This window comes from Loxodonta africana, chromosome 9 (genome assembly GCF_030014295.1).
Source record: "Loxodonta africana isolate mLoxAfr1 chromosome 9, mLoxAfr1.hap2, whole genome shotgun sequence".
In the NCBI taxonomy this organism is placed as follows: domain Eukaryota; kingdom Metazoa; phylum Chordata; class Mammalia; order Proboscidea; family Elephantidae; genus Loxodonta; species Loxodonta africana.
Window position 1 is genome coordinate 114239294 of NC_087350.1, and position 21613 is coordinate 114260906.

Here is a 21613-nt window from a genome sequence, read left to right on the forward strand (position 1 = left end):
CCACAGGCACCTCAGAAGAAAGGCCCGGTGATCTGCTACCAAGACATCAACCATTGAAAACCCTGTGGAACACAGTTCTGTTCTGACACATATGGGGTTGCCATGAGTTGGAATCGATTCAATGGCAACTGGATTTCTTTTTCTTATATTTAATAAATACCCTTCTTCACACACAATAAAATTCACTCTTTTTGGTACTTAGTTCTAGGATTTTTAACAAACACGTGTAACCACCACCACAATCAAGATGTAGAACAGCTCCATCGCCCCAAAAAGTTTCCCTGTGTTCCTCTGTGGCTATTCCCTCCCTCTCCCCTCAACCCCTGACAGCTGATCTGTATTCTGTCTGAAGGTTTGCTCTTTCCAGAATGCCATATAAATGGAGCCCTGGTGGCACAGTGGTTAAGAACTCAGCTGCTAACCAAAAGATTGGTAGTTTGAATCCATCAGCCACTCTCTGGAAACCCCGTGGGGCAGTTCTACTCTGTCATATAGGGTCACTATGAGTCGAAGTCAACTCGACAGCAACAGGTTTGGCATTTTGTTTGGTTCTATAAATGGAATCGTACAGGAGCCTTTTGAGCCTGGTGTCTTTCACTTAACGTAATGCATTTGAGGTCCACCCATGTGTAGTAGCTCATTCTTTTTCATTGCTGAGCGGTACGACATTGTAGGGATGTACCTCCGTTTGGGGGACATTTGGGTTGTTTCTAGTTTTGTCAATTATGAATAAAGCTGCTATAAACGTTGGGGTCTGGGTTTCTGTGGAAACCTAAATTTTCATTTCTTTTGGACACGCACGTAGGAATGGAATTGCTGGGTTGTGTGGTTAGTGTATATTGAACTGTGAAAGGGACTGCCTTACCCTGTTCTGTAACGTGATGTACCATTTTGCATTCCCATCCCCAATGATGCATGCTCCAGCAGCTCCACCCTTGCTAGCACTTGGTATCGTCCATTTTCTTTAGCCCTTGTAATGAGTGTACAGCGCGGACTTGGTTGTCCTCAAAAGGAGAGTTTGTCCCTATGGAAGAGCAGCCTGCATGATTAAAAAAATGGAAGGCAACAGATGTTGGCAAGGATGTGGAGAAATGGGAACCCTGCTCCATGGCTGGTGGGACTGTAGGATGGTACAGCTGCTATGGAAAACAGTTTGGCAGTTCTCAAAAACTTAAACGTAGAACTACCATAGAATTTAGCAATTCCATGTCTAGAAATTTCAAAAGAATTGAAAGCAGGCATGTGAACAGATACTTGTACACTCATGTTCATTGCAGCACTTTTCACAATAGCTGAAAAGTGGAAGCGGCCTAAATGCCCGTCAACAGATGAATGAATCAATGAAATATGGTTCACACACACAATGGAATATTACTCAGCCATAGAGAGAAATGGAGGCCTGGTACATGCTGCAACATGGATAAACCTTGAAAACACTATGCTGAGTGCCAAGACACGAGAGGACAGCCAGTGTACGATCCCATTTCTATGAAATACATAGAACAAGCGGTGTGTAGAGGCCAGAGTTCATTAGTGGTCACCAGGGGCGGGAGGGAGGGGGGAAGGGGGGCTCATTGCTCAGGGGACACTGGGCTTCTGTTATGGGCAATGGTTTAATCTGGGAACAGATAAGAGTGGTGGTTGACCAACACGGTGAACATGATGTCACTGGACGGCCCACGGGAAGATTGTTGAAATGTCAAATGTTCTGTTACACTATGTTTACCACAACTTAAAAAAATGAAGAAAAGCAGTTTGCCGGCCTAAACGTCCAGTTGGCTGGGTTAGTTCTGGCAGACGGGCGGCTGGTAGCCTGACTTGACCTGTGCACCTGTCTCCGCTCCTGCCTCGTGGCGGAGGGAGATATGACTGCAGGGCTGGATTCCCGCAGATGCCCTCAGCTTCTGTGGCATTGGCAGGGCAGGGGTGTGCTGCACCCTGTCCCAGTGCGCCCTCAGGTGCATCATGGTGTGCTGTGCCTGGAGAACTCACCTTCTCCGTCCCCTCCCTTTCCCCCTCAGGCCTACATCCAGATCACCTTTGTGGAGCCCTACTTTGATGAGTATGAGATGAAAGACAGGGTGACCTACTTCGAGAAGAGCTTCAACCTGCGGAGGTTCATGTACACGACGCCCTTCACCCTGGAGGGGCGCCCCCGGGGGGATCTGCAGGAGCAGTACCAGCGCAACACTGTCCTGACCACCATGCACGCCTTCCCCTACATCAAGACCCGCATCAGAGTTATCCAGAAGGAGGAGGTAATGGCACCAGGGGGACCGGGCTCCAGCTTGGAGCCACCGCTGAGTGAGTGGACCGGGAGACTCCCCAGGGTGACCGCAAACCTGAGGGCTCCTTCCTGGTGGCCTGGAGTGGAAATATTGAAATGTTGTGATGGTGGTTACTTTCTTATTTCTGTGCTGCCAGGAGTCCCATTTAAAACTAAAAATCCTCTGCTGTTGAGTCGATTCTGACTCATAGCGACCCCATGTGACAGAGTGGAACTTCCCATAGAGCTTCCTAGGCCATAGTCTTTACAGAAGCAGACAGCCATGGTGCTGTTGGGTGAGTTTGAACTGCCAACCTTTCAGCTAGTAGCCAAGGGCAATCTGTGTGCGCTACCCAGGGACCTGGGATCTCATTTAGGCAGCTACATATTCTATGGCATGATTGTATATTTAAATATTTTTTATGTTAAACACATATGCTTAATATAAATACATAATTACAATACATAATATCAGATATTTCTATATTTAATTGGACTCCCTGGATGGTACAAATGGTTAACACACTCAACTGCTAACCAAAAAGTTAGAAATTTGAGTCCACCTAGAGGCACCTCAGAAGAAAGGCCTGGCAATCTCCATCCAAAATATCGGCCATTAAAAACCGTATCGAGCACAGTTCTACTGTGACACATGTGGGGTTGCCCTGAGTTGGAATCAACTCAAAGGCAGGTTTTTTTTTTTTAATGGTATATATTTAATGATTAACTTATATAGATTTTATATATTTAAATTTTCTCTATAAAATTTGTATATATTTAGAAGTGTTCAGGTGATTCAAGCATTGTTGTTAATTATCAGGGACAAGAGCAGCAAGTGAGTGGTCCCCAGGAACACTGGTATACCGTAGGCGGGGCCCCATGCAAGATGGCCAAGGAGACTGGCAGCTTTTACTCGTGACCTCATCCTGTGGCCCCCTACAAGCCACTTCAGTTTCCTCTTCTGTATGTTGACAGGAGGGGGCCCTGTGGCTTCTCTGATTTTATGTACAGTAGAGGACTTCCCAGCTACTGTTACAGGACTGATTAAGAAGGTCTCTCAAACCACAGGATCACTCAGAATTACACAGACCACGAACATTTTATTTTACATTAAAACACATGCCAGTCAACCAGCTGCCCTTGAGTGGGCTCCGAATCATAGCATTCCCATATGCATCAGAGCAGAGCTGTGTCTTAGTCAACTAGTGCTGTTATAATAGAAATATCACACGTGGATGGCTTTAACAGAGAGAAATTTATTCTCTCACAGTCGGAGAGGCTAGAAGTCAAATTCAGGGCGCCAGCTCCAGGGGAAGGCTTTCTCTGTCTCTGTCATTTCTTGGGGACATCCTTGTTATCAATCTTCCCGTGGTCTAGGAGTTTCTCAGCACAGGGCCCCCGGGTTCAAAGGACTCACTCCGCTCCAGGGTCTTCTTTCTTGGTGGTAGGGGGTCCTTCTCCTCTCCACTCACTTCTCTTTTTTACATGTCAAAAGAGATTGACTCAAGATACAATCTAATCCTGTGGATTTGAGTCCTGCCTCATTAACATAACTGCCTCTAACCCTGCTTCATTAACATCATAGAGGTTAAGATTTATAACACGTAGGATAATTACATCAGATCACAAAATGGAGGCCAACCACACAATACTGAGAGTCAGGGCCTAGGCAAGTTGACACATATTTTGGGGAGACACAATTCAATCCATGACAAACTGTGACTGATTTTTCAAAAGTAGGTCACCAGGCCTTTCTTTCGAGGCACCTCTGGGTGAACCTGAACCTCCAATTTTCAGTTAGTAGCTGAGCATATTAACCATTTGCACCTCCAGGGACTCCTAAAACACATACATGTACATTTATTTGTCACTCTTTTTGTACAGGGCCACAGCATTCTCTGTGATTGTGGTTCCCTGGTCACAGTTCAGCATTGTCTGTCTGGTATAAACTACACCCGTGATGCATTGTCTCTGATTTTCAGTTTTGGTTTCTGTAAAGCAGAGTGAGAGCTTCAAGGTACTTACTAAAAATGTAACAACAGAATCCTTCTAGATGTTAATGGTCCCCCCCTCCCCAGGCTTTTACAGTTGTCTTACTCATGCCTAATATAACAGGAATCTTTATAACGTCCTGCCCAAACATCCCGCTTGGTTTTCATAGGACCAATTCTTTTTTTTTCCCACACCCAGCGTCCATCAGATGACACATGATTTAATTAGATTAGGTCATTAAAATAACAAGTGTAACTGGCGTGATCAGGTTGGTGAACAATCAGGTTGGTGAACAATCAGGTTGGTAAACAATACGATGGGTCTTGGGGAATCTGCGCCTCATTGGGGAGGAGCAGAAAAGCCTGAGCTTATGCTGAGGAACCCACCAGCTGAGGGTTCAGCAGCCAACAGCCTCAGAGGGTGACTGTCACAGAGGGTAAAGGAGACCTGGCCAGGGAGCCAGGTACAAGGAGGTTGGTTAAGAAGGTATCTGCTCTATCTCTTATTGTTTTGGACTTTTAAGACTTAGGCATTCTATACATAGTGCAGAAATAAACTCATGGTCCCAAAAAGTATTAGCAAAACTTTTCTTGGCTATCTGTTATTCTTGGCCATCCTTCAGGAAGGACCCAACCCCAAACCAGCAGATCTTAGCAACTAGCAGATGGAGCCTTCAGAACAGTCTGTTTATTAGGAATTCACCTGCAGGTCGCGTTGAAGAAGGCACCAGGGATGCCACAAGTTGGTTACGGTAGGGAATTCAGTACCTTCCTTCTCATAGCTCCCCCAGGTGTGAGCCTATCACTCGTTGAGAATAGAAGGAAACCTCGCTACCAGGTTAAAAAGAGTACGGCTTTAAGTTTAGACAGAAATGGGATCAAATTCTGGCCTCCCACTTATTAACCGTGTCATTTTTGGGGACTTGTTAGCTGCTGTCCACTCAGCCCCCGATTCCTGGCGGCCCATGTGTTAGAGAGTACAACTATTCCATAGGGTTTTCTTGGTTGTAATCTTTATGGAGAAGCCCTGGTGGTGGAGTGGTTAAGAGCTACAGCTGCTAACCAAAAGGTCAGCAGTTAGAATCCACCAGCCGCTCCTTGGAAACCCTGTGGGGCCGTTCTACTCTGTCCTGTAGGGTCACTATGAGTCAGAATTGACTCGACGGCAATGGGTTTGATCTTTCTTTTTTTTTTTTTCTTTTTTGGTTCATCTTTCCGGAAGCAGTTTGCCAGGCCTTTTCTTCCATGGTGCTGCTGGGTGGGTTCAAACTGCCAGTCGCTGGGTTAGCAACCTCGAGTCACCCAGGCTCCTTGGAACTAACGTAGCCTTACAGATTCCCCTTTGACTGTAAAATGGGGAGAATCATGAGGTTGTTTAAGGGAGTAAGTGGTAACTGTGTGTGTAGTTCCTGGAACCTAGTAAGTTCCTAAGGAATACTAGGCCCTTCCCGCCTCTTTAACCTGTTCTGGTTATTTTGAATTACTCTGAAAGTCTTTCCTCAGCTGCTTCTTCAAATCCCGGTGCCCTCTGGGTCATAGCTCGAGGTGTGGCCATGGCTTCTGAGACAGGACCATGACACCTGCATTTGTGTTTTGTGTTCAGTTTGTGCTGACACCAATTGAAGTCGCCATTGAAGATATGAAGAAGAAGACCCTGCAGTTAGCTGTTGCCGTTAACCAGGAGCCCCCTGACGCAAAGATGCTTCAGATGGTGCTACAAGGCTCAGTGGGAACAACTGTAAACCAGGTGTGGAAAGCCTCTGACCCTCGTCATTGTAGTTATCAGGGAATTTCTACACCTTCCTTGGGGTCGGTGAAGAGTCCAATCTGCACGCAGACGACACTCCTACACTTAGATTGTGTGAGATTTAGAAGACTTCTACTGGCTCCTTCTTCTTCATGTAACAACTCGAGGCAGAATAGAAATCCTGGAGATGAGCGGACCAGGTCTCAGGAGCTCCGTCTTCCTGGAGGAGTCTTCATGTTGGGACCAGACTTGGCAATAGGGTGTAGATCTGGGGTCCTGCTGGGGAATGCTTATCCGTACCCAGTGGAGACAAAGGGGTTGCAGAGCTTGAGAATAACCTAAGCGTGCCTGTAGCAGAGAAGGGTCTAGGAGAGAGGGTCTAGAACACCCAGCCACTAGGTCACTTCCAGATGATCCCAGCATGCCAGGGATTGCTAAGCAGGAGTGGTCAGCCATGTGACCTCAGCTGACCAGGCTTCTTGGGCCCCTTTAGACCAGGCTAGATGGTCTCAGACTCAGAATCCTAACTGCCGAGCTCAGTAAGGAACAAAACCACTCTCAGGTGGCTGGAGGAACTAGCCCAGCAGTCTCTGCCCAGGAGGCCTCTTTGGTTTCATTTCCGGGCCAGCCCTTGTCCACAAATTCCCACTCAGAATTTAAATGAGCCTCTGACTCTTTGCTTGCTCAGCGCAACTGAATTTCCCCAGAAGAATTCTGAGCCCACTTAACATCAGGGGAGCAGAAATAGCAGAGAGGGAAAATGACTATTTTCCAAATCGAAAGAAAGGAGGAAGGTTTTGCTGTAAAACCCCAGTCCTTTGATGAAAATAGAAGATTTGGTGAGCCCACAGCCTTGGACTGCTTAGATACCGACGCCTCTCTCTGTCTTATGTCAGGAATTATGCAAACGGGTGTTCTTCAGTAGGGCAGCTAGACAGGTAAATATGAATGGATGGATCAAGGCAATCCCCACGTTAGAGAAGCAACTCAAAGCACATACCTTTTAGTGCAGTTGTTTTAACTTTATATATGAAGGAAAGCTTGTGAGTAGTGGTGTTTCCCTGAGAAAATACATTTTTACTTCCAAGTATTCTCCTAAAACTCCAGACTCCTCCTCAGAATTCAGAGTTCCCTGAGAAAGCCAAGACCTTCCTTGATTTCTTGTTTTAATCACACCAACTACAGACTTGAATGTTCAAACTAAGAAGTCACTCCAATACTTTCTGCCAAATGATCTAACTTTCCTTCCGGTATCAGTATTTTTTTTTTTTATTTTCCGACCAGGGACCCCTGGAAGTGGCCCAAGTGTTCCTGGCCGAGATCCCAGCTGACCCCAAACTCTATCGACACCACAACAAGCTAAGGCTATGCTTTAAGGAGTTCATCATGCGGTAAGACGGGAGATGGCTGGGCATCCCGTACGGCGGTGGCTCTCAGACACGGTCCCTGGGCCAGAGCTTCAGCATCACCTGGGACCGAACTGTCTGCCCTTGAGGCCACACCGACTCACCGACCCGTGGTGACCCCATGTGTCGGGGAAGAACTGTGCTCCATGGAGTTTTCAATGGCTGATTGTTTGGAAGTAGGTTGCCAGGCCTTTCTTTCCAGGCACCCCTGGGTGGACTCGAACTTCCAACCTTTTGGATAGCAGCTGAGTGTGTTAACAGTCTATACCACCCAGGGACTCCAAGAACTTGCTAGAAAGGCAGAGTCTCAACCCTGTCCAACTGAGTCAGAAAGCCTGGGGGCAGGGCCCAGTAGTCTCTGCTTTCACAAGCCCTTCAGGTACATCCAAAATTTGGGACGCCAGGCATTACAGCCAGCTACTTGTATTACTAATAAGTAACTGACCTTCAACTGCAAAGTGTCGTCGTGTTTATCATCTCTCCTGTGCCTCACGAAGGAGCCCCGGTGGCGCAGTGGTTAAGCACTCAGCTGCTGACTGAAAGGTCAGCAGTTCAAACCAACCACCTGCTCTGTGGGAGAAAGATGTGGCTGTCTGCTTCCGTAACGATTACAGCCTTGGAAACTCTACGGGGCAGTTCTCCTCTGTCCCGTAGGGTCAGTATGAATCGGGATCAACTCAGTGGCAGTGAGTCTGGTTTGGTTTTGTGTCTCACGGTCACACTGTAAGAGTTATTATCATGGTCATCCTCACTTAGAAAAGTCCCTGGATAGTGCAAACAGTTAACACACTCAGCTGCTCATCAAAAGGTTGGAGGTTCGAGTCCACCCAGAGGCACATCTGAAGAAAGGCCTGGCTATCTACTTGCAAAAAATCAGCCATCGAAAACCCTATGGAGCACAGTCTACTTTGACACATATGGGGTCTCAGTGAGTTGGAGTCGACCCAATAGCAACAGTTTTTTGCTTGTTGGTTTTGTTTTGTTTTTTCATTTTTCAAAGGAGGAATTGGCAGTTCAGAGAAGGGAGATGATTTAACTTAAGGTCAGACAGTCTGTAACCCGCAGAGTCAAGTGCAAGCCGAGATGTTCTGAGCCCAGATAGCCCGTACCCTCATCGACGTGGCTGATCTCCCGCTGATGCATTAGTTGTCCGGAAGTTCTTGGCCTTGGCAGTCTTTGTAATTTGCCATATCATATAATAACTTACTTTTAGGACTGTAAAAATAGACGCAGCTTCAAGATGAGAGAGAAAGGCAAGATTCTAAAACCAGGCTTTTACAAAGGTATCACGTTATCACTGTTCCCAGGGTGAGACAAGCCTCCTCTCTGCTCCTTAACTCTGCGTTGGAGTGGCCTTCACCAGCACCCTTTTCAGCCCGGGTATGAATGGCAAGATCTTGTCTCTGGGCAAGATCTTACAGTCTGTTATTGTAATACAGACGGGTATATCGGGGTTCCTGGGGTCCTAAAAAGAATGTTTATGAAGGATATAGTGGCATTTCACCTCTGAGAGAAACGGGCATTAGAAAACCCCCCTCCCATATTTTGTTTCATCTGGAATTAACTCAATGACAACTAACAACAACAGAACCTTAGAGTGTCGTATAAAGAATAGGGATGTTCTCACCTGGCAGATGGGGATGAAGGAAGATAAAAGCTGTAAGGGTTGCCAAGTTTAGTGAAAACGTATCAGAATGCAGACTGTCTTAGTCTCCTAGTGCTGCTGTAACAGAAATACCCCAAGCGGGTGGCTTTAATGAACAGACATTTTTTTTCTCACAGTTTGTTGTTGGGTACAGTTGAGTTGATTCCAACTCATAGTGACCCTTCATGACAGAACAGAGCTGCCCCGTAGTGTTTTCTAGGCTGCAGTCTTTACAGGAGCAGATCGCCAGGTCTTTTCTCCCGTCAGCCACTGGTCGGTTTGAACCACTGACCTTTCAGTTAGCGGCTGAGCTACTTAACCATTGCATCACCAGGGCTCCTTTCTGACGTTGAGAAGATGAGAAGTCTGAATCCAGGGCACCAGCTCTAGAGGAAGGCGCTCTTTCTGTCAGCTCTGGGGGAAGATTCTTCTCTTTCAGCTTCTGTAACCCCAGCGTTCCTCGGTTCTTGGTGGTCTTTACGTGGCCTATCTCTTCCCCTGTTTATGCCCTCTCCTTTGTCTAATCTGCCCTCTTTATAACTCACGAGCAAGTAGGTTCAGGACACACCCTACACTGATATATATGGTCTTACTAACATAACAGAGAAAACTCTCTTTCCAAATGGAATCACATCCACAGATACAGGGGTTAGGATTCCCACACATATTTTGAGGGATGAGGGGGACGCAATGCAATCCCATAATATTGGTTTTGCGTGAGGTTAGGGACATCTCTTCTCTGACAGCTTTGGTGAGAGGTATGTAGCGGGGTGGTGTTTAGCGGAGGCACACTTTGCCCCGCAGGGAATCACAGCTGCTTGGTGGTTGAATGGGTGTGTGTGTCTCTGTGTGTCTGCCTGTGTATGTGTGTGTATACACAGTAGAATGGGTGTGTGTGTCTCTGTGTGTCTGCCTGTGTATGTGTGTATATACAGAGACATGCACACACAGAGACTGTGTTTACTCATGTGTGGGTGTTTGACTGGCTTCCTGTATTAGATAGCAGTTCTGATATTACACCAAAGCTAGATTTTTTTCAGTAAGTAGTAACATTTGCCCAGAACAGAGGGCTGAAAATATTTGGGGAAATTATTTAGACCTATTTGCTTTTTCACGTATCTTCGTTTAAAATTTTGATTGAAGGCTCCCAAAGTTGGCAGTGGCCTGACCTCTTTGGCCTCTGAGGGGACCTGTAAGAGGTCTCCTAGGCACTCTGTGACCCAGGTACAACAGAGGTTATAGGACAGCAAAGAGCCCTGCTCTTGACAACAGAACAGATACAAAACCCAACACCAACCCCTTGCTGTCACGTCAGTTCCAACTCATGGCTAACCCAGTGTGTCAGAGGAGAACTGCTCCATAGGGTTTTCAGTGGCTGATTTTTTCGGAGGTGGTTCACCAGGCCTTTCTTCCAAGGCATCTCTGGGTGGGCTCGAACCTCCAATCTTTGGGTTAGTAGGCGAGAACATTCACTGTTTGTACCGCTCCCGGCCTCCATGGCTCACTTACCTTCCACTTCGTCTCACATAAATCAGCAATCATGGGGGAGATGGTGGTGCTGGCTGCACGCCTGTCTAACTTCACTAAAACTCATCAAGCTGTACACTTAAAAAGGGGGGATTTTATGGTGTGAAAAGTATACCTCCGTACAAGTGGCAAGTGAGGAAAGCTTCCCTCTCCCACTGCTTCATTGCGTCTCGGGTTCAGTCAGCACCTTGCAACTTTTTCTTTTTTTTCCTTTTTCCCTTTTATTGAAAAAAGTAATTTACTTTTGTCGTCGTTGTTGAAGATACACACAGCAGAACATACGCCAATTCAGCCATTTCTACATGTACAATTCCGTGGCATTGACTGCATTCTTCACGTTGTGCGACCGTTCCCACCCTCCTGCCCTTGCAGCTTTTTAATGGAAAGAACAACTGCTTGGTCAAGTTGTTTGCACCAGTTCTTTTTTTCCTCCTGATGCTGCCTTCAGACAGCAGAGCTGGACAGCGTTTGGGGGGACAAGCTCTCAGCCTCTCCCTTAGTGAGTTCTACTTGGGCTGCAGGTCAGTAAGCCCATTCCCGAGGTGACAGGAGTGAGCCTTCTGATGGTGACCACTAATAGTGGCGTTGCACGCTTGCCAGGGACACGGCGGCCAGGGTTCCGCCCCCAGTAGCACCTTCCTGACTCAGCCGCAGCGGCCTTAAAGAACCTGGCAGCCACCACACATGCACACAGACAGCCCTGCAGCTCTCAGGAGGTTGCCAAGTTGGGACCTCAGTCCCTCCTGCCTTTTCCTGCAATAAGAAAAAACACCTCAGGGTTTCCAAAGCCAAGATGGGAAGGTACAAGGCCCTGTTTCCCTCCCCTGCACCCCAAAGCACCAGACCATTTTAGGTACCACAATCTGTTTCTAAATTTCCTTCATCTTCTCTGAAATTTCTTGTTTCTATAAAGAATATGTGATTGTAAAACACACTTTTATATTTTAATAAAAGACAGCAGGGCTCCATGGCACCTGTGCAGGTCCCCTTGCAGGGAAGATACAACGGAAGAGGGCTCTGCTGCCTACATGGCCATGGAGTTGAACACAGGGTGTCGAGCAGTGGTGGTCGTAAGCTGAAGTTGGGGTCTGGAAAGAGGAAGGAGAGGGGACTTGCCCAAAGTGGCCAAAGGAAAGACAAACATGTGTCACCTGAGAGAAGCAGTGTGTGGAAAGAGATCTGAGAACAAAGCCTGCTTAGGCCTTAAATTTCATGAGGGGTTTCTCAAGAGCAGGTCAACAGTGGGGACATGTGACCTTTGTCATTTTGCCAGGGTCACAGAACCTTGTGTTAGGGGGCCAAGGATGCTGGGCAGAAAACTGAGCACTAAGTAGAGCACCACCCATACACATTACACACTCCATACACATACCACACACACACACCCACACACACATACACACCACGTACACACCATACATACACACCTCACACATATAGTTCGTACACCATACATACACATACCCATACCACACACAAGCCACACATACACAAACCCGTACACACGCACACACCATATGTGTTGTTGGGTGCCATCGAGTCAACTCCGACGCATAGCGACCCTATGTACAACAGAACAAAACACTGCCCATTCCTGCACCATCCTCATGAACGCTGTTACGCTTGAGCCCATTTGTGTAGTCACTGTGTCAATCCATCTCCCTGAGGGTCTTCTCTTTTTCACTGACCCTCCACTTTACGAAGCATGATGTCCTTCTCCAGGGACTAATCTCTCCTGATAACATGTCCAAAGTACAGGAGATGAAGCCTATCCATCCTTGCTTCTAAGGAGCGTTCTGGTTGTACTTCTTCCAAGACAGATTTGTTCATTCTTTTGGCAGGCCATGGTATGTTCGATATTCTTCACTAACACCATAATTCAAAGGTGTCAATTCTTCTGTCTTCCTTTTTCATTGTTCAGCTTTCACACGCATATAAGGGGATTGAAAACACTGTTTTGGGTCAGGCACACCTTAGTCCTCAAAGTGACATCTTTGCTTTTCAACACTCTAAAGAGGTCTTTTGCAGCAGATTTGCCCAATGCAACGCATTGTTTGCTTTCCTGACTGCTGCCTCCATGGGGTGATCATGGAGCCAAGTAAAATGAAATCCTTGACCACTTCAGTATTTTCTCCATTTATCATGATGTTGCTTATTGGTCCAGTTGTGAGGATTTATGGGTGTACATGCATATACCCATACACACACACAACACCATACATGCACCCCACACATACACACCACACACACATCATATATACACATACATATACCACACACATGCCCATACCACATCTACACCATGCACACACCACACACACACACTACACACATACCATACACACACCACATACACACACACCACACACAGGTACAGATACCACATACACACACACCACCCCCAGGCACATGCAGACACCTGGGCCCCTCCTTCCTCCCATCTCACCTGCGTTATAAAATCCACTTCTGCTGCAGTGGGACTCTGTCCTCCCCTACCTTGCTCCACCCCCACCCCCTTGGTCGGATCTTGGTCCTCACAGCGTGTCAGTGCTCTGTGGCTTTGGGGAAGGGGCACCATGCAGGGAGGGGTGCTGGGGCTGGAGATGAATTAACCAATCAGTTTCTGTCAAGTCAACTTTGACTCATGGCGACCCGTGTGTGTCAGAGACACCAGAGGTGCCTTGGAAGAAATGCCAGGCAATCTACTTCCTAAAAAATTAGCCACTGAAAACTCTGTGGAGCTCAGTTCAACTCATGGGGTTGCCGTGAGTCAGAGCCAACTTGATGGCAACTGGTTTAATGTCAGACTTAAAAGACAGGTGAGAATCCAGTTAAGTGAGTCCTTCTGGCTTCTGGGTGAGTTAAATCAAGTCCTCTATCTACAGCAGATTAATTCCATGGTGAAGATTCATTCCATGACGAGCTGAGGCCAGAGGGTTAATTTTGCCTTGGCCAGGCACCTTTCGCCTGCCCCACAGCCACATGCCCTTCTTCGCTGAAAGTGTTCAGTGGTAATTGGATTTGGTAACGAGGCCTGGAATCTCCATGACTTAACCCAAATCAGGCACCAGGAAAACAATTCAAACCACATTGATCACCAGCATCTTATAGTTTGACAGATGACAGAATTATTACTTACTGCCTGTCAGCCTAATTTCAGCCATTTTATTGCTCTTTTTAAGGTTTGTTGACTTGTAAGTTCCCTTGGGTAGAACGGTGTAAAATAAAAGGCAAGACTTCATGGTCTTTTAAGAACATGATTTTCTTCTTGGAGATTCACCACACACTGAGTGGAAGCCTATGAAAATATTAGGTCTCAGGGCCCACAAACCACAAAGTCACAATGAGGTTTAAAGATTGTCTCTTTGTCTTTAACCCTTTCAAGGCCTAACTTTTTCTGCTCTGAAATTTGTGTTGATACCATGTGTTTTCATTAATGGAAGCATGCCGAATTGTTTAGCGTGTTGTTGAATTTTTGGTGGGTAGTATGGATTTTTTTTTTTTTTTTTTTTTTTGCCCCTACCACCAATCCTACCCTCTGAGTTCGGAGAGACTTGGGTGGCTTTCTGTAAGCAGCTAAGCACTTAACCATTATACCACCAAGGCTCTTTATTTCAGTGACTACATTTTTTATTTCTAGAAGTTCTATTTGATTTGTTTTCAAATTTTCCTGGCCTCTTTTTTCATACTGTCCTGTTCTAATAGATTTTATGCCTTCTTTTTATCTCTTTATTAACTTGGGTTTTTTTTCATTGCTCTATTGTCTCTAATTTTTATCAGACTGATTGTTCTGCTTTTTGCAACTGTTGGCTCTCCCTCATGGTGGTTGGCTTCCTTGCGTGGTTTGTAATTTTGTCGTCATGGTTGTTGTGAGCTTATCTTTGGTGGAGTTTGGTGCTTCTATAGGAGACCTGAGTGCCCTGATTCAAAAAATGTTCCTACAAAGCAACTTTACAATTGTTTCTGTGTGAACCCAGGAATTTCAATAATCTTAGACTGATTTTTAAGTTTATTTCCCACCTTGGAGTAGCTACAATGTTGTTGTTGTTAGCTGCCATCAAATTGGCCCCTGACTCATGGCGACCCCTTGTACAATGGGATTGGACCATTGTGATCCACGGGGTTTTCACTGGGTGATTTCTCAGAAGTAGATTGCCAGGCCTTCCTTTTCACTCTGTCTCAATCCAGAAGCTCCACTGAAACCTGTTCAGCGTCACGGCCACAGGAAAACCTCCGCGGACAGACAGGTGGTGGCTGCGTTTGAGGTGCACTGACCAGGACTCGAACCCCAGTCTCTCATAGGACAGCCAAGAATTCTACTACTGAACCTCTGCTGTCCTAAGTAGCACCCATAGGGGGATATACCGTACTTTATGCAAGTAACGCGTGCCTTCGCCACTTTTTTGGCACAGCAGCACTTATGAAAATACCTTGCAGGGGGAAGGAGTGAGCCGCTGGCAAACGAACCTAGAAGGTGCTCGTTATTTGCATAAAATCTGGTGAATGTGTAACTCACATCCGCGTGTGGTGCAGGCTCAGAACTTCAGTTTCTCAAGGCGATTTTCTCATTAATGGCCTCAGGCTTCCACTCACCTGTCTGGACGATGTACGGCATTTTCCTAGGTCCCTTGCATAGATGGGGCAGCTTTAAAAGACTCTGACTAATATGTCGGTAACATGGACCAGACCATACTCTGCCCTTCCCAAGGCTACATCACTGCTCCTCTGTGGGCACTGAGACCCCTCCACCAGCCTCTGGGACCTACATGCAGTCATCCCACATACTTTGGACATGTCGTCAGGAGCGACCTGTCCCTGGGGAAGGACATCATGCTGGTAAAGTGAGGGTCAGCGAAAAGAAGAAGACCCTCAACGAGATGGATTGACACAGTGGCAGCAACGATGGGCTCAGGCACAGCAAGGACCATGAGGGTGGTGCAGGACCAGGCAGGGCTCTGTTGTACATGGGGTCACTATGAGTTGGAGCCCACTTGATGGCACCCAGCCACAGCAATAACAAGTGGCCACTGTCATGGTATCAACACCTGCTATCACTCTGGCCTTGATTGTTCTCTTCCTTCCTGGCACCTGGGGGGGGGGTCTCGCTTTCTCTCCTAGCAAGTGGTTGCTGTGCTTTCCCAGCGCTCCCACGTGGATGTAGCGGGAGGGAGCTGAGTGGCATCTGCTCCATCTACCATGTTGGCCCTAAATCACAGCGAGCTGTTTGTAAGAACAACAGGCCCTAATCTGCATGACCTGGGTTTGAATCTAAGACGCACTGCTTCCTCACAGTGTTACCTTAGGCAAGCGACTTAACACTTCTGAGCGACAGAGACAAAACCAAACAAAAACCTCATGGTATTGAGTCAATTCTGACTCCTAGCTGCCCTACAGGACAGAGTAGACCTGCCCTATAGGGTTTCCAAAGCTGTGATCATTATGGAAGCAGACTGCCACATCTTTCTACCGCAGAGCACCTGATGGTTTTCAAGGCCAGCCTTTCAGTGGGCAGCCAAGCACTTACACCAGGGCTCCTTCAACAGAGATAAAACTAAGATAGAAATAGACTTTGCAGGGTTGTTATAAAGATTTGTTGTTGTCAAATCGATTCCGACTCATGGCGACCTTACGTATGGCAACAGAAGAAGACATTGCCCCGTCCTGGGCCGTCTTCATAATCTTTGATATGTTCGAGCGTGTGGTTGCAGCTCCTGTGTCAAGCCGTCTCATGGAAGGTTTCCCTCGTTTTCGCTGACCCTCTACTTCACCAACCATGACATCCTTCTCTAGTGGTTGGTCTCCCCTGAAGACGTGTCCTGGAGCCCTGGTGGCGCAGTGGTTAAAGCATTCCACTGCTAACCGAAAGGTTGGCACTTTGAAACCACCAGTGGCCCCAGAGAAGAACGATACGTCAGTCTGCTTCTGTACAGATTTACAGCCTTGGAAACCCTATGGGGTCACTATGAGATGGAATCGACAGCAATGGGTAGGATGACGTATCCAAAATAAGTGAGTCGAAGTCTCACCATCCTCATTTCTAAGGAACTTTCTGGTTGTATTTCTTCTAAGACTGGTTTGTTCATTCTTCTGGCAGTGCGTGGTATAGTCAGCGTTATTCACCACAGATAATAAGACGTGTAAAACTCTGCCTGCTGCATACTAAGCCAGAAGTTCTCAGTTCTGGCTAGTTAGGCATTGATGTTCCCTGGGAAACTGTTCAAAAACAGAGATTCATGGGCGCTGACCCTCAGAGATTCTGACATCTGGGATGGGGCCCAGAAAGCTGTAGTTTGAAAAGCCTCACAGGTCATCCTGATTGTTACCAGCTTTGGAAACACTCTCAGAGGTACTCACGAGTGTTGTTGTTGTTGTTGGGTGCTGTCAAATCAGCTCCAACTCATAGCGACCCCACGTGACAGAGTAGAACCACCCCATAGGGTTTTCTAGGGTATAATCTTTACAGGAGCAGATTGCCAGGCCTTTCTTCCGCAGAGCTACTGGGTGGTTTCGAACCGCCAACTTTTAGTTAGCAGCTGAATGCTTACTCAAGAATAAAACCCATAGAACTGCCCCACAGGGTTTCCAAGGAGTGGCTGGTAGATTGAAACCGGGCTCTTAACCACTTCAACCACCAGGGCTCCTACTTAAGAATAGACGTATCATTATCTCCAAACTTCTGACAAACACATTTGAAATGAATCCGTGTTTTGCCCCCACCCTTATATTTTTAACTCAGATGTGGTGAGGCCGTGGAGAAAAACAAGCGCCTCATCACTGCCGACCAGAGGGAGTATCAGCAGGAACTCAAAAAGAACTACAGCAAGCTGAGAGAGAACCTCAGGCCCATGATGGAGCGGAAAATTCCAGAGCTCTACAAGCCGATATTCCGAGTGGAGAGTCAAAAGAGGTAAGAGCAGGCAGGGGGGTGTCTTCCTAGGGACAGAGAGTGAGCACGTGGGGCCCGTAATCAGGGAATACCTAGCTGTACTGTCATCTGCAGACCCTCCAGGGTGGGAGCGGGCACTTGGAATCAGAGCCACAGCCAGAGTGTGATCCCCCGGCACCTGCCCATGACCGCGTGGGGACCCCTGTGCGTTGGCCCCCTGCCAGCAGTCTTCCCAGGGTAGATGGCCGCCTGTGTTGTTCCTGGCATCCGCGAGGGGGTCCCAGCCCCTTCCCTCTTTTCCTCTATGACTGATTTCTTCTCCTGGTGGGTGATTTTTCCTCTCTCTCCTTCTCTGTAAAAGGCTCACTGATCTTACTCACCTCTGCTTTTGTTTTTGTTTTCTTTTTCTCTCTCCCTCTTCTTCGTTTCAGAGACTCCTTCCACAGATCCAGTTTCAGGAAATGTGAGACCCAGTTGTCACAGGACAGCTAAGAAAAGCCATCTTCACCCTTGGAGGCGCTGGGGCCCTGGAGAGATAGGACATTTCCACCCAGGACAGCCCGCAAGCTCCCTAAAACCAAGTCTGAGAGCTTTGGGGTCTATGGGACCACGGGAATTAGACCCAATGGACTTTGACCCGAAGTGGGCCATACTGGATTGAGGGTGCCTGTGTATTTATTAAAACATGTTTTCACAAGGTTGTACCACATGGGGCCTAAGTGGCTTATCCTGCTAAGTGGTCACTCACCATCTGCATGGCAAGATGACTTCCTCTGGCTTGGATTGGGACTTACAAGATAAATTGCCTAGGCAAAAATTGGAAAATTGGCCCACCAACTTATTCCAAATGAACTCACTCATCCCCTCTTTCAGGGAAGGAAGAAGGAGCTTGAGGGAGGGGCAACATTTTCCATACACTTGTGAGAGGACAAGAGGGCTACACTAGAAATCTAAAACTCCTGATGGCTACAAGTTTAGGGGTACATTCGTTACCTGCAGGGTTCTTACCCTTTTGGTAATGGTGGACTCGTTGCATGGTTATTTTTGCTTTATTGTTAAGTTAAATGCATGTGTGTTTATAGAGCAACACACCAGAAACATTGACTTCGGAGACACATGGTACTCTGAGCCCTCAGCCAAAGCTTGTGGATGTTGCAATCACTTAAATTGAATCAGTTCCCAGTGCTTTGCGTTTTTTCTTTTCACGCGCTCGCTCTCACTCACTCTCCCTTTTTTCCGCCCACTCTGGGACCAGGTTTGTTCTATGAAAGGATAATATCTCTGCTTTCTTTTCAGAACACTGTGCCGAGTGTCTGCCTATGTACAAAATGATATCCAGCTTTGCATTCTTTTTGGACAACATATTTCAGAAAACAGATGAACGAAGTTATTATTTGAGAATTAAATTATATATTTTTAATATGACTATCTTGACTTATACTAACAATGTAATAAGAATTACAAACAAAACGTTTCCCCTTTTGACTGATTTTTTTTTTTTTTTAGAACTCGTAACTTTTTTTTTTAAAATCACTTCAGAGAGGAAAGAGGCATAATCATGGCCTTGGTCAAAGAGTGTTTTCTAGACTGCTCCTCTTGTTCAGTAATTAGTCTTTGTGGCCACGAGGGAGAATGTAGTTTGGACATTACAGAGCTTTTTTTTTGTTTGTTTGTTTATGGCATCAGGTATGCATGAATTTATATTCTTGAAAGAGGGCATTTTTTAAAAAGTAACCAAAGCTTACTAGTTTCAGTGCCTTTTTTTAGTCATTGGGGGAAGAACTCTTTCTAAAATACATTATACATTTAACTGATTAAATGAGCAGACAGAGCAAAATTTTATTCCACGTGTATTTTCATATGTATTAAGCACCTTCTGTGTGGGATATACTGTCTGAGACATGTGGTCATAAAACATTGTTGCTGCCCGCCAGTGCCTCTCAGTTCATATGTGTGTGTCCGTAACACAAGACAGAGCAGAGCAGAGCCCATAGAAAGGAACCTTTTCTGAGTGACTCAGGGATGCCTGTCATTGTCAACACCTAACTATATTCTGCCTGAAAACAGAAGGGGCTCTGAGTTATGTAGAAGTCCCTGGGTGGTACAAATGGTTAAGTGCTCGGCTGCTAACTGAAGAGTTGGTGTTTTGAGCCCACCAGAGGTGCCTTGGAAGAAAGGCCTGGCTATCCCTTCTAAAAAACCAACCATTGAAAACCCTATGGAGCACAGTTCTACTCTGACCCACATGGGGTTGCCATGGGTTGGAATTGACTGGGTGGCAACTGGGGTGGTTTGGTTTTTAAGCTGTGTAAGTCTGGCTATAAACCCTCATGACCAAAAAAAATGATCTAAAATGTTCCTGATTAAATGTCCCCTATGTTTAGATCCCTGGTGGTACTTTTTTGTTTTTGTGTTATTTTTTTGTTTTCTCTCTTATACCACGGTGGGTGCCGCTTGCTGCTTAAGTGAAGAACCGTGTTCATTGTCATGTTCCTGTCCCTTAGCCCAGTGCTCAACACACAGAAAATCCATTGCTGTCAAGTCAATTCTGGCTCATAGCAACCCTATAGGACAGAGTAGAACTGACCCATAGGGTTTCCAAGGAGCGGCTGGTGGATTCAAACTGCAGACCTTTTGGTTAGCAGCCGTAGCCCTTAACCACTGCACCGTCGGGGCTCCCAGCACACAGAAGACAATAAATATCTGCTGCATGAGCAAATGATTGAATGAAGTGTAAATGAATGGAAGGTGCGTCTGCCTGCTTCTACAACATCGCCATTCGACAGAACGAAAATGCAAGCCACGTACTCAATTTGAAATTTTCTAGTAAAAAGAAATAGGTAAAATTACTTTTAATAATATATTTTATTTAACCCAATATATATATATAATATTATTTCCACATGTAACCAACATAATAATTATTAATGAGACATCTTACATTCTTTTTTTATACTAAGTCTTCGGAATCTGGTATTTTACACGTACACAGCACATCTCCATGGGAACTGGCCACATTTCAAGTGCTCAATAGCCACATATGCCTAGGGACTATCATATTGGATAGAGCAGTTCCAGAAGGTTCCGGATTTTCAGACTTGATGCCTGTGATCTGTTGGCTCAGCATATAGATAACCAAAGTAGGAGGGAGGGTATCTAAATAAAGCAAGAATGACAGGGTCTCAGTGAGAGCCCGTGGGCTTGCCTAGGAAGGAAGTTCATGGCATTGGGGAGTACGGACGAGTCAATATTGACTTTGGCTGCTCTTACGCTCTCTGGGCTAACACCACCCCACCCCACCCCCACTCTTTCCTCAATTCCACGTAGTTTAGGTGTCCTTTAAGCATCTGTTGCCCAGCAGTCAATTCCAATTCATGTTGACCCCATGTGACAAAGTAGAACTGCTCCATGGGGTTTGCTAAGCTATAATCTTTATGGAATCAGATTGCCAGGTCTTTCTTCCATGGCACTGCTGGACGGGTTTGATCTGCCAAGCTTTAGGTTAATAGTCCAGGATGCAAACCATATGCGCCACCCAAGGGCCCGTTCTTTAAGTAATAGTTATAAAGTGGGGGCATTGCTGCACTTGTTTAAATAATGACACGAGCAAAGATCTTGGGCATTGGTCATCTGATTTTGTATTTTAAATATGGGGTGAGGAAGGAAGCATTTTACACATTCCTAAGGAAAACCCTCAATGAGATGGATTGATACAGCGGCAGCCACAATGGACTTAGGCATAATGACAATTGTGAGGATGGTGCAGGACCGGGCAGTGTTTCATTCTGTTGTACATAGGGTCGCTGTGAGTCGGAACTGACTTGAAGGCACCTAACAACAACAACAAGGGTAAAGCAAATGAAGGCTTTTGTCTCCTGAAAATGACAGCAACTTATAGGCCATAATAGCCATCTTGACTTGACTTTGGAAACCCCTTCTACCATAGCTTATAGAAGGGACCCTTCTGATGAGCTCCATGACTCACCTTCCACGAGGTCATGACCGCCACTCTGTCTCCTAACATCTCAGGAAAACGGAACGTGGGTATGCTACACAGATCTGATGGGGCTTCCATGCCACACGTTGTCCGAAATGCCATCATCCTATTCTGTAAGGGATGCTTCCGACGACAATAGATTTATTTG

At 46.3% G+C, this 21613-nt stretch overlaps 1 protein-coding gene across 6 annotated transcripts in view; it reads left to right on the plus strand.

The window, feature by feature from the left end:
• Positions 1 to 20187, plus strand: part of DOCK8 (dedicator of cytokinesis 8) — a 216811-nt gene extending 196624 nt beyond the window's left edge. For all 6 annotated transcript variants that reach the window (XM_064290563.1, XM_064290562.1, XM_064290567.1 and 3 more), the window contains 5 exons: positions 2022 to 2258; positions 5861 to 6004; positions 7289 to 7395; positions 17319 to 17489; positions 17900 to 20187. In XM_064290563.1, coding sequence (XP_064146633.1) covers positions 2022 to 2258; positions 5861 to 6004; positions 7289 to 7395; positions 17319 to 17489; positions 17900 to 17960 — 720 coding nt within the window. In that variant the 3' untranslated portion in view covers positions 17961 to 20187. The remainder of the gene's footprint in view (positions 1 to 2021; positions 2259 to 5860; positions 6005 to 7288; positions 7396 to 17318; positions 17490 to 17899) is intronic.
• Positions 20188 to 21613: the final 1426 nt, after the last annotated feature.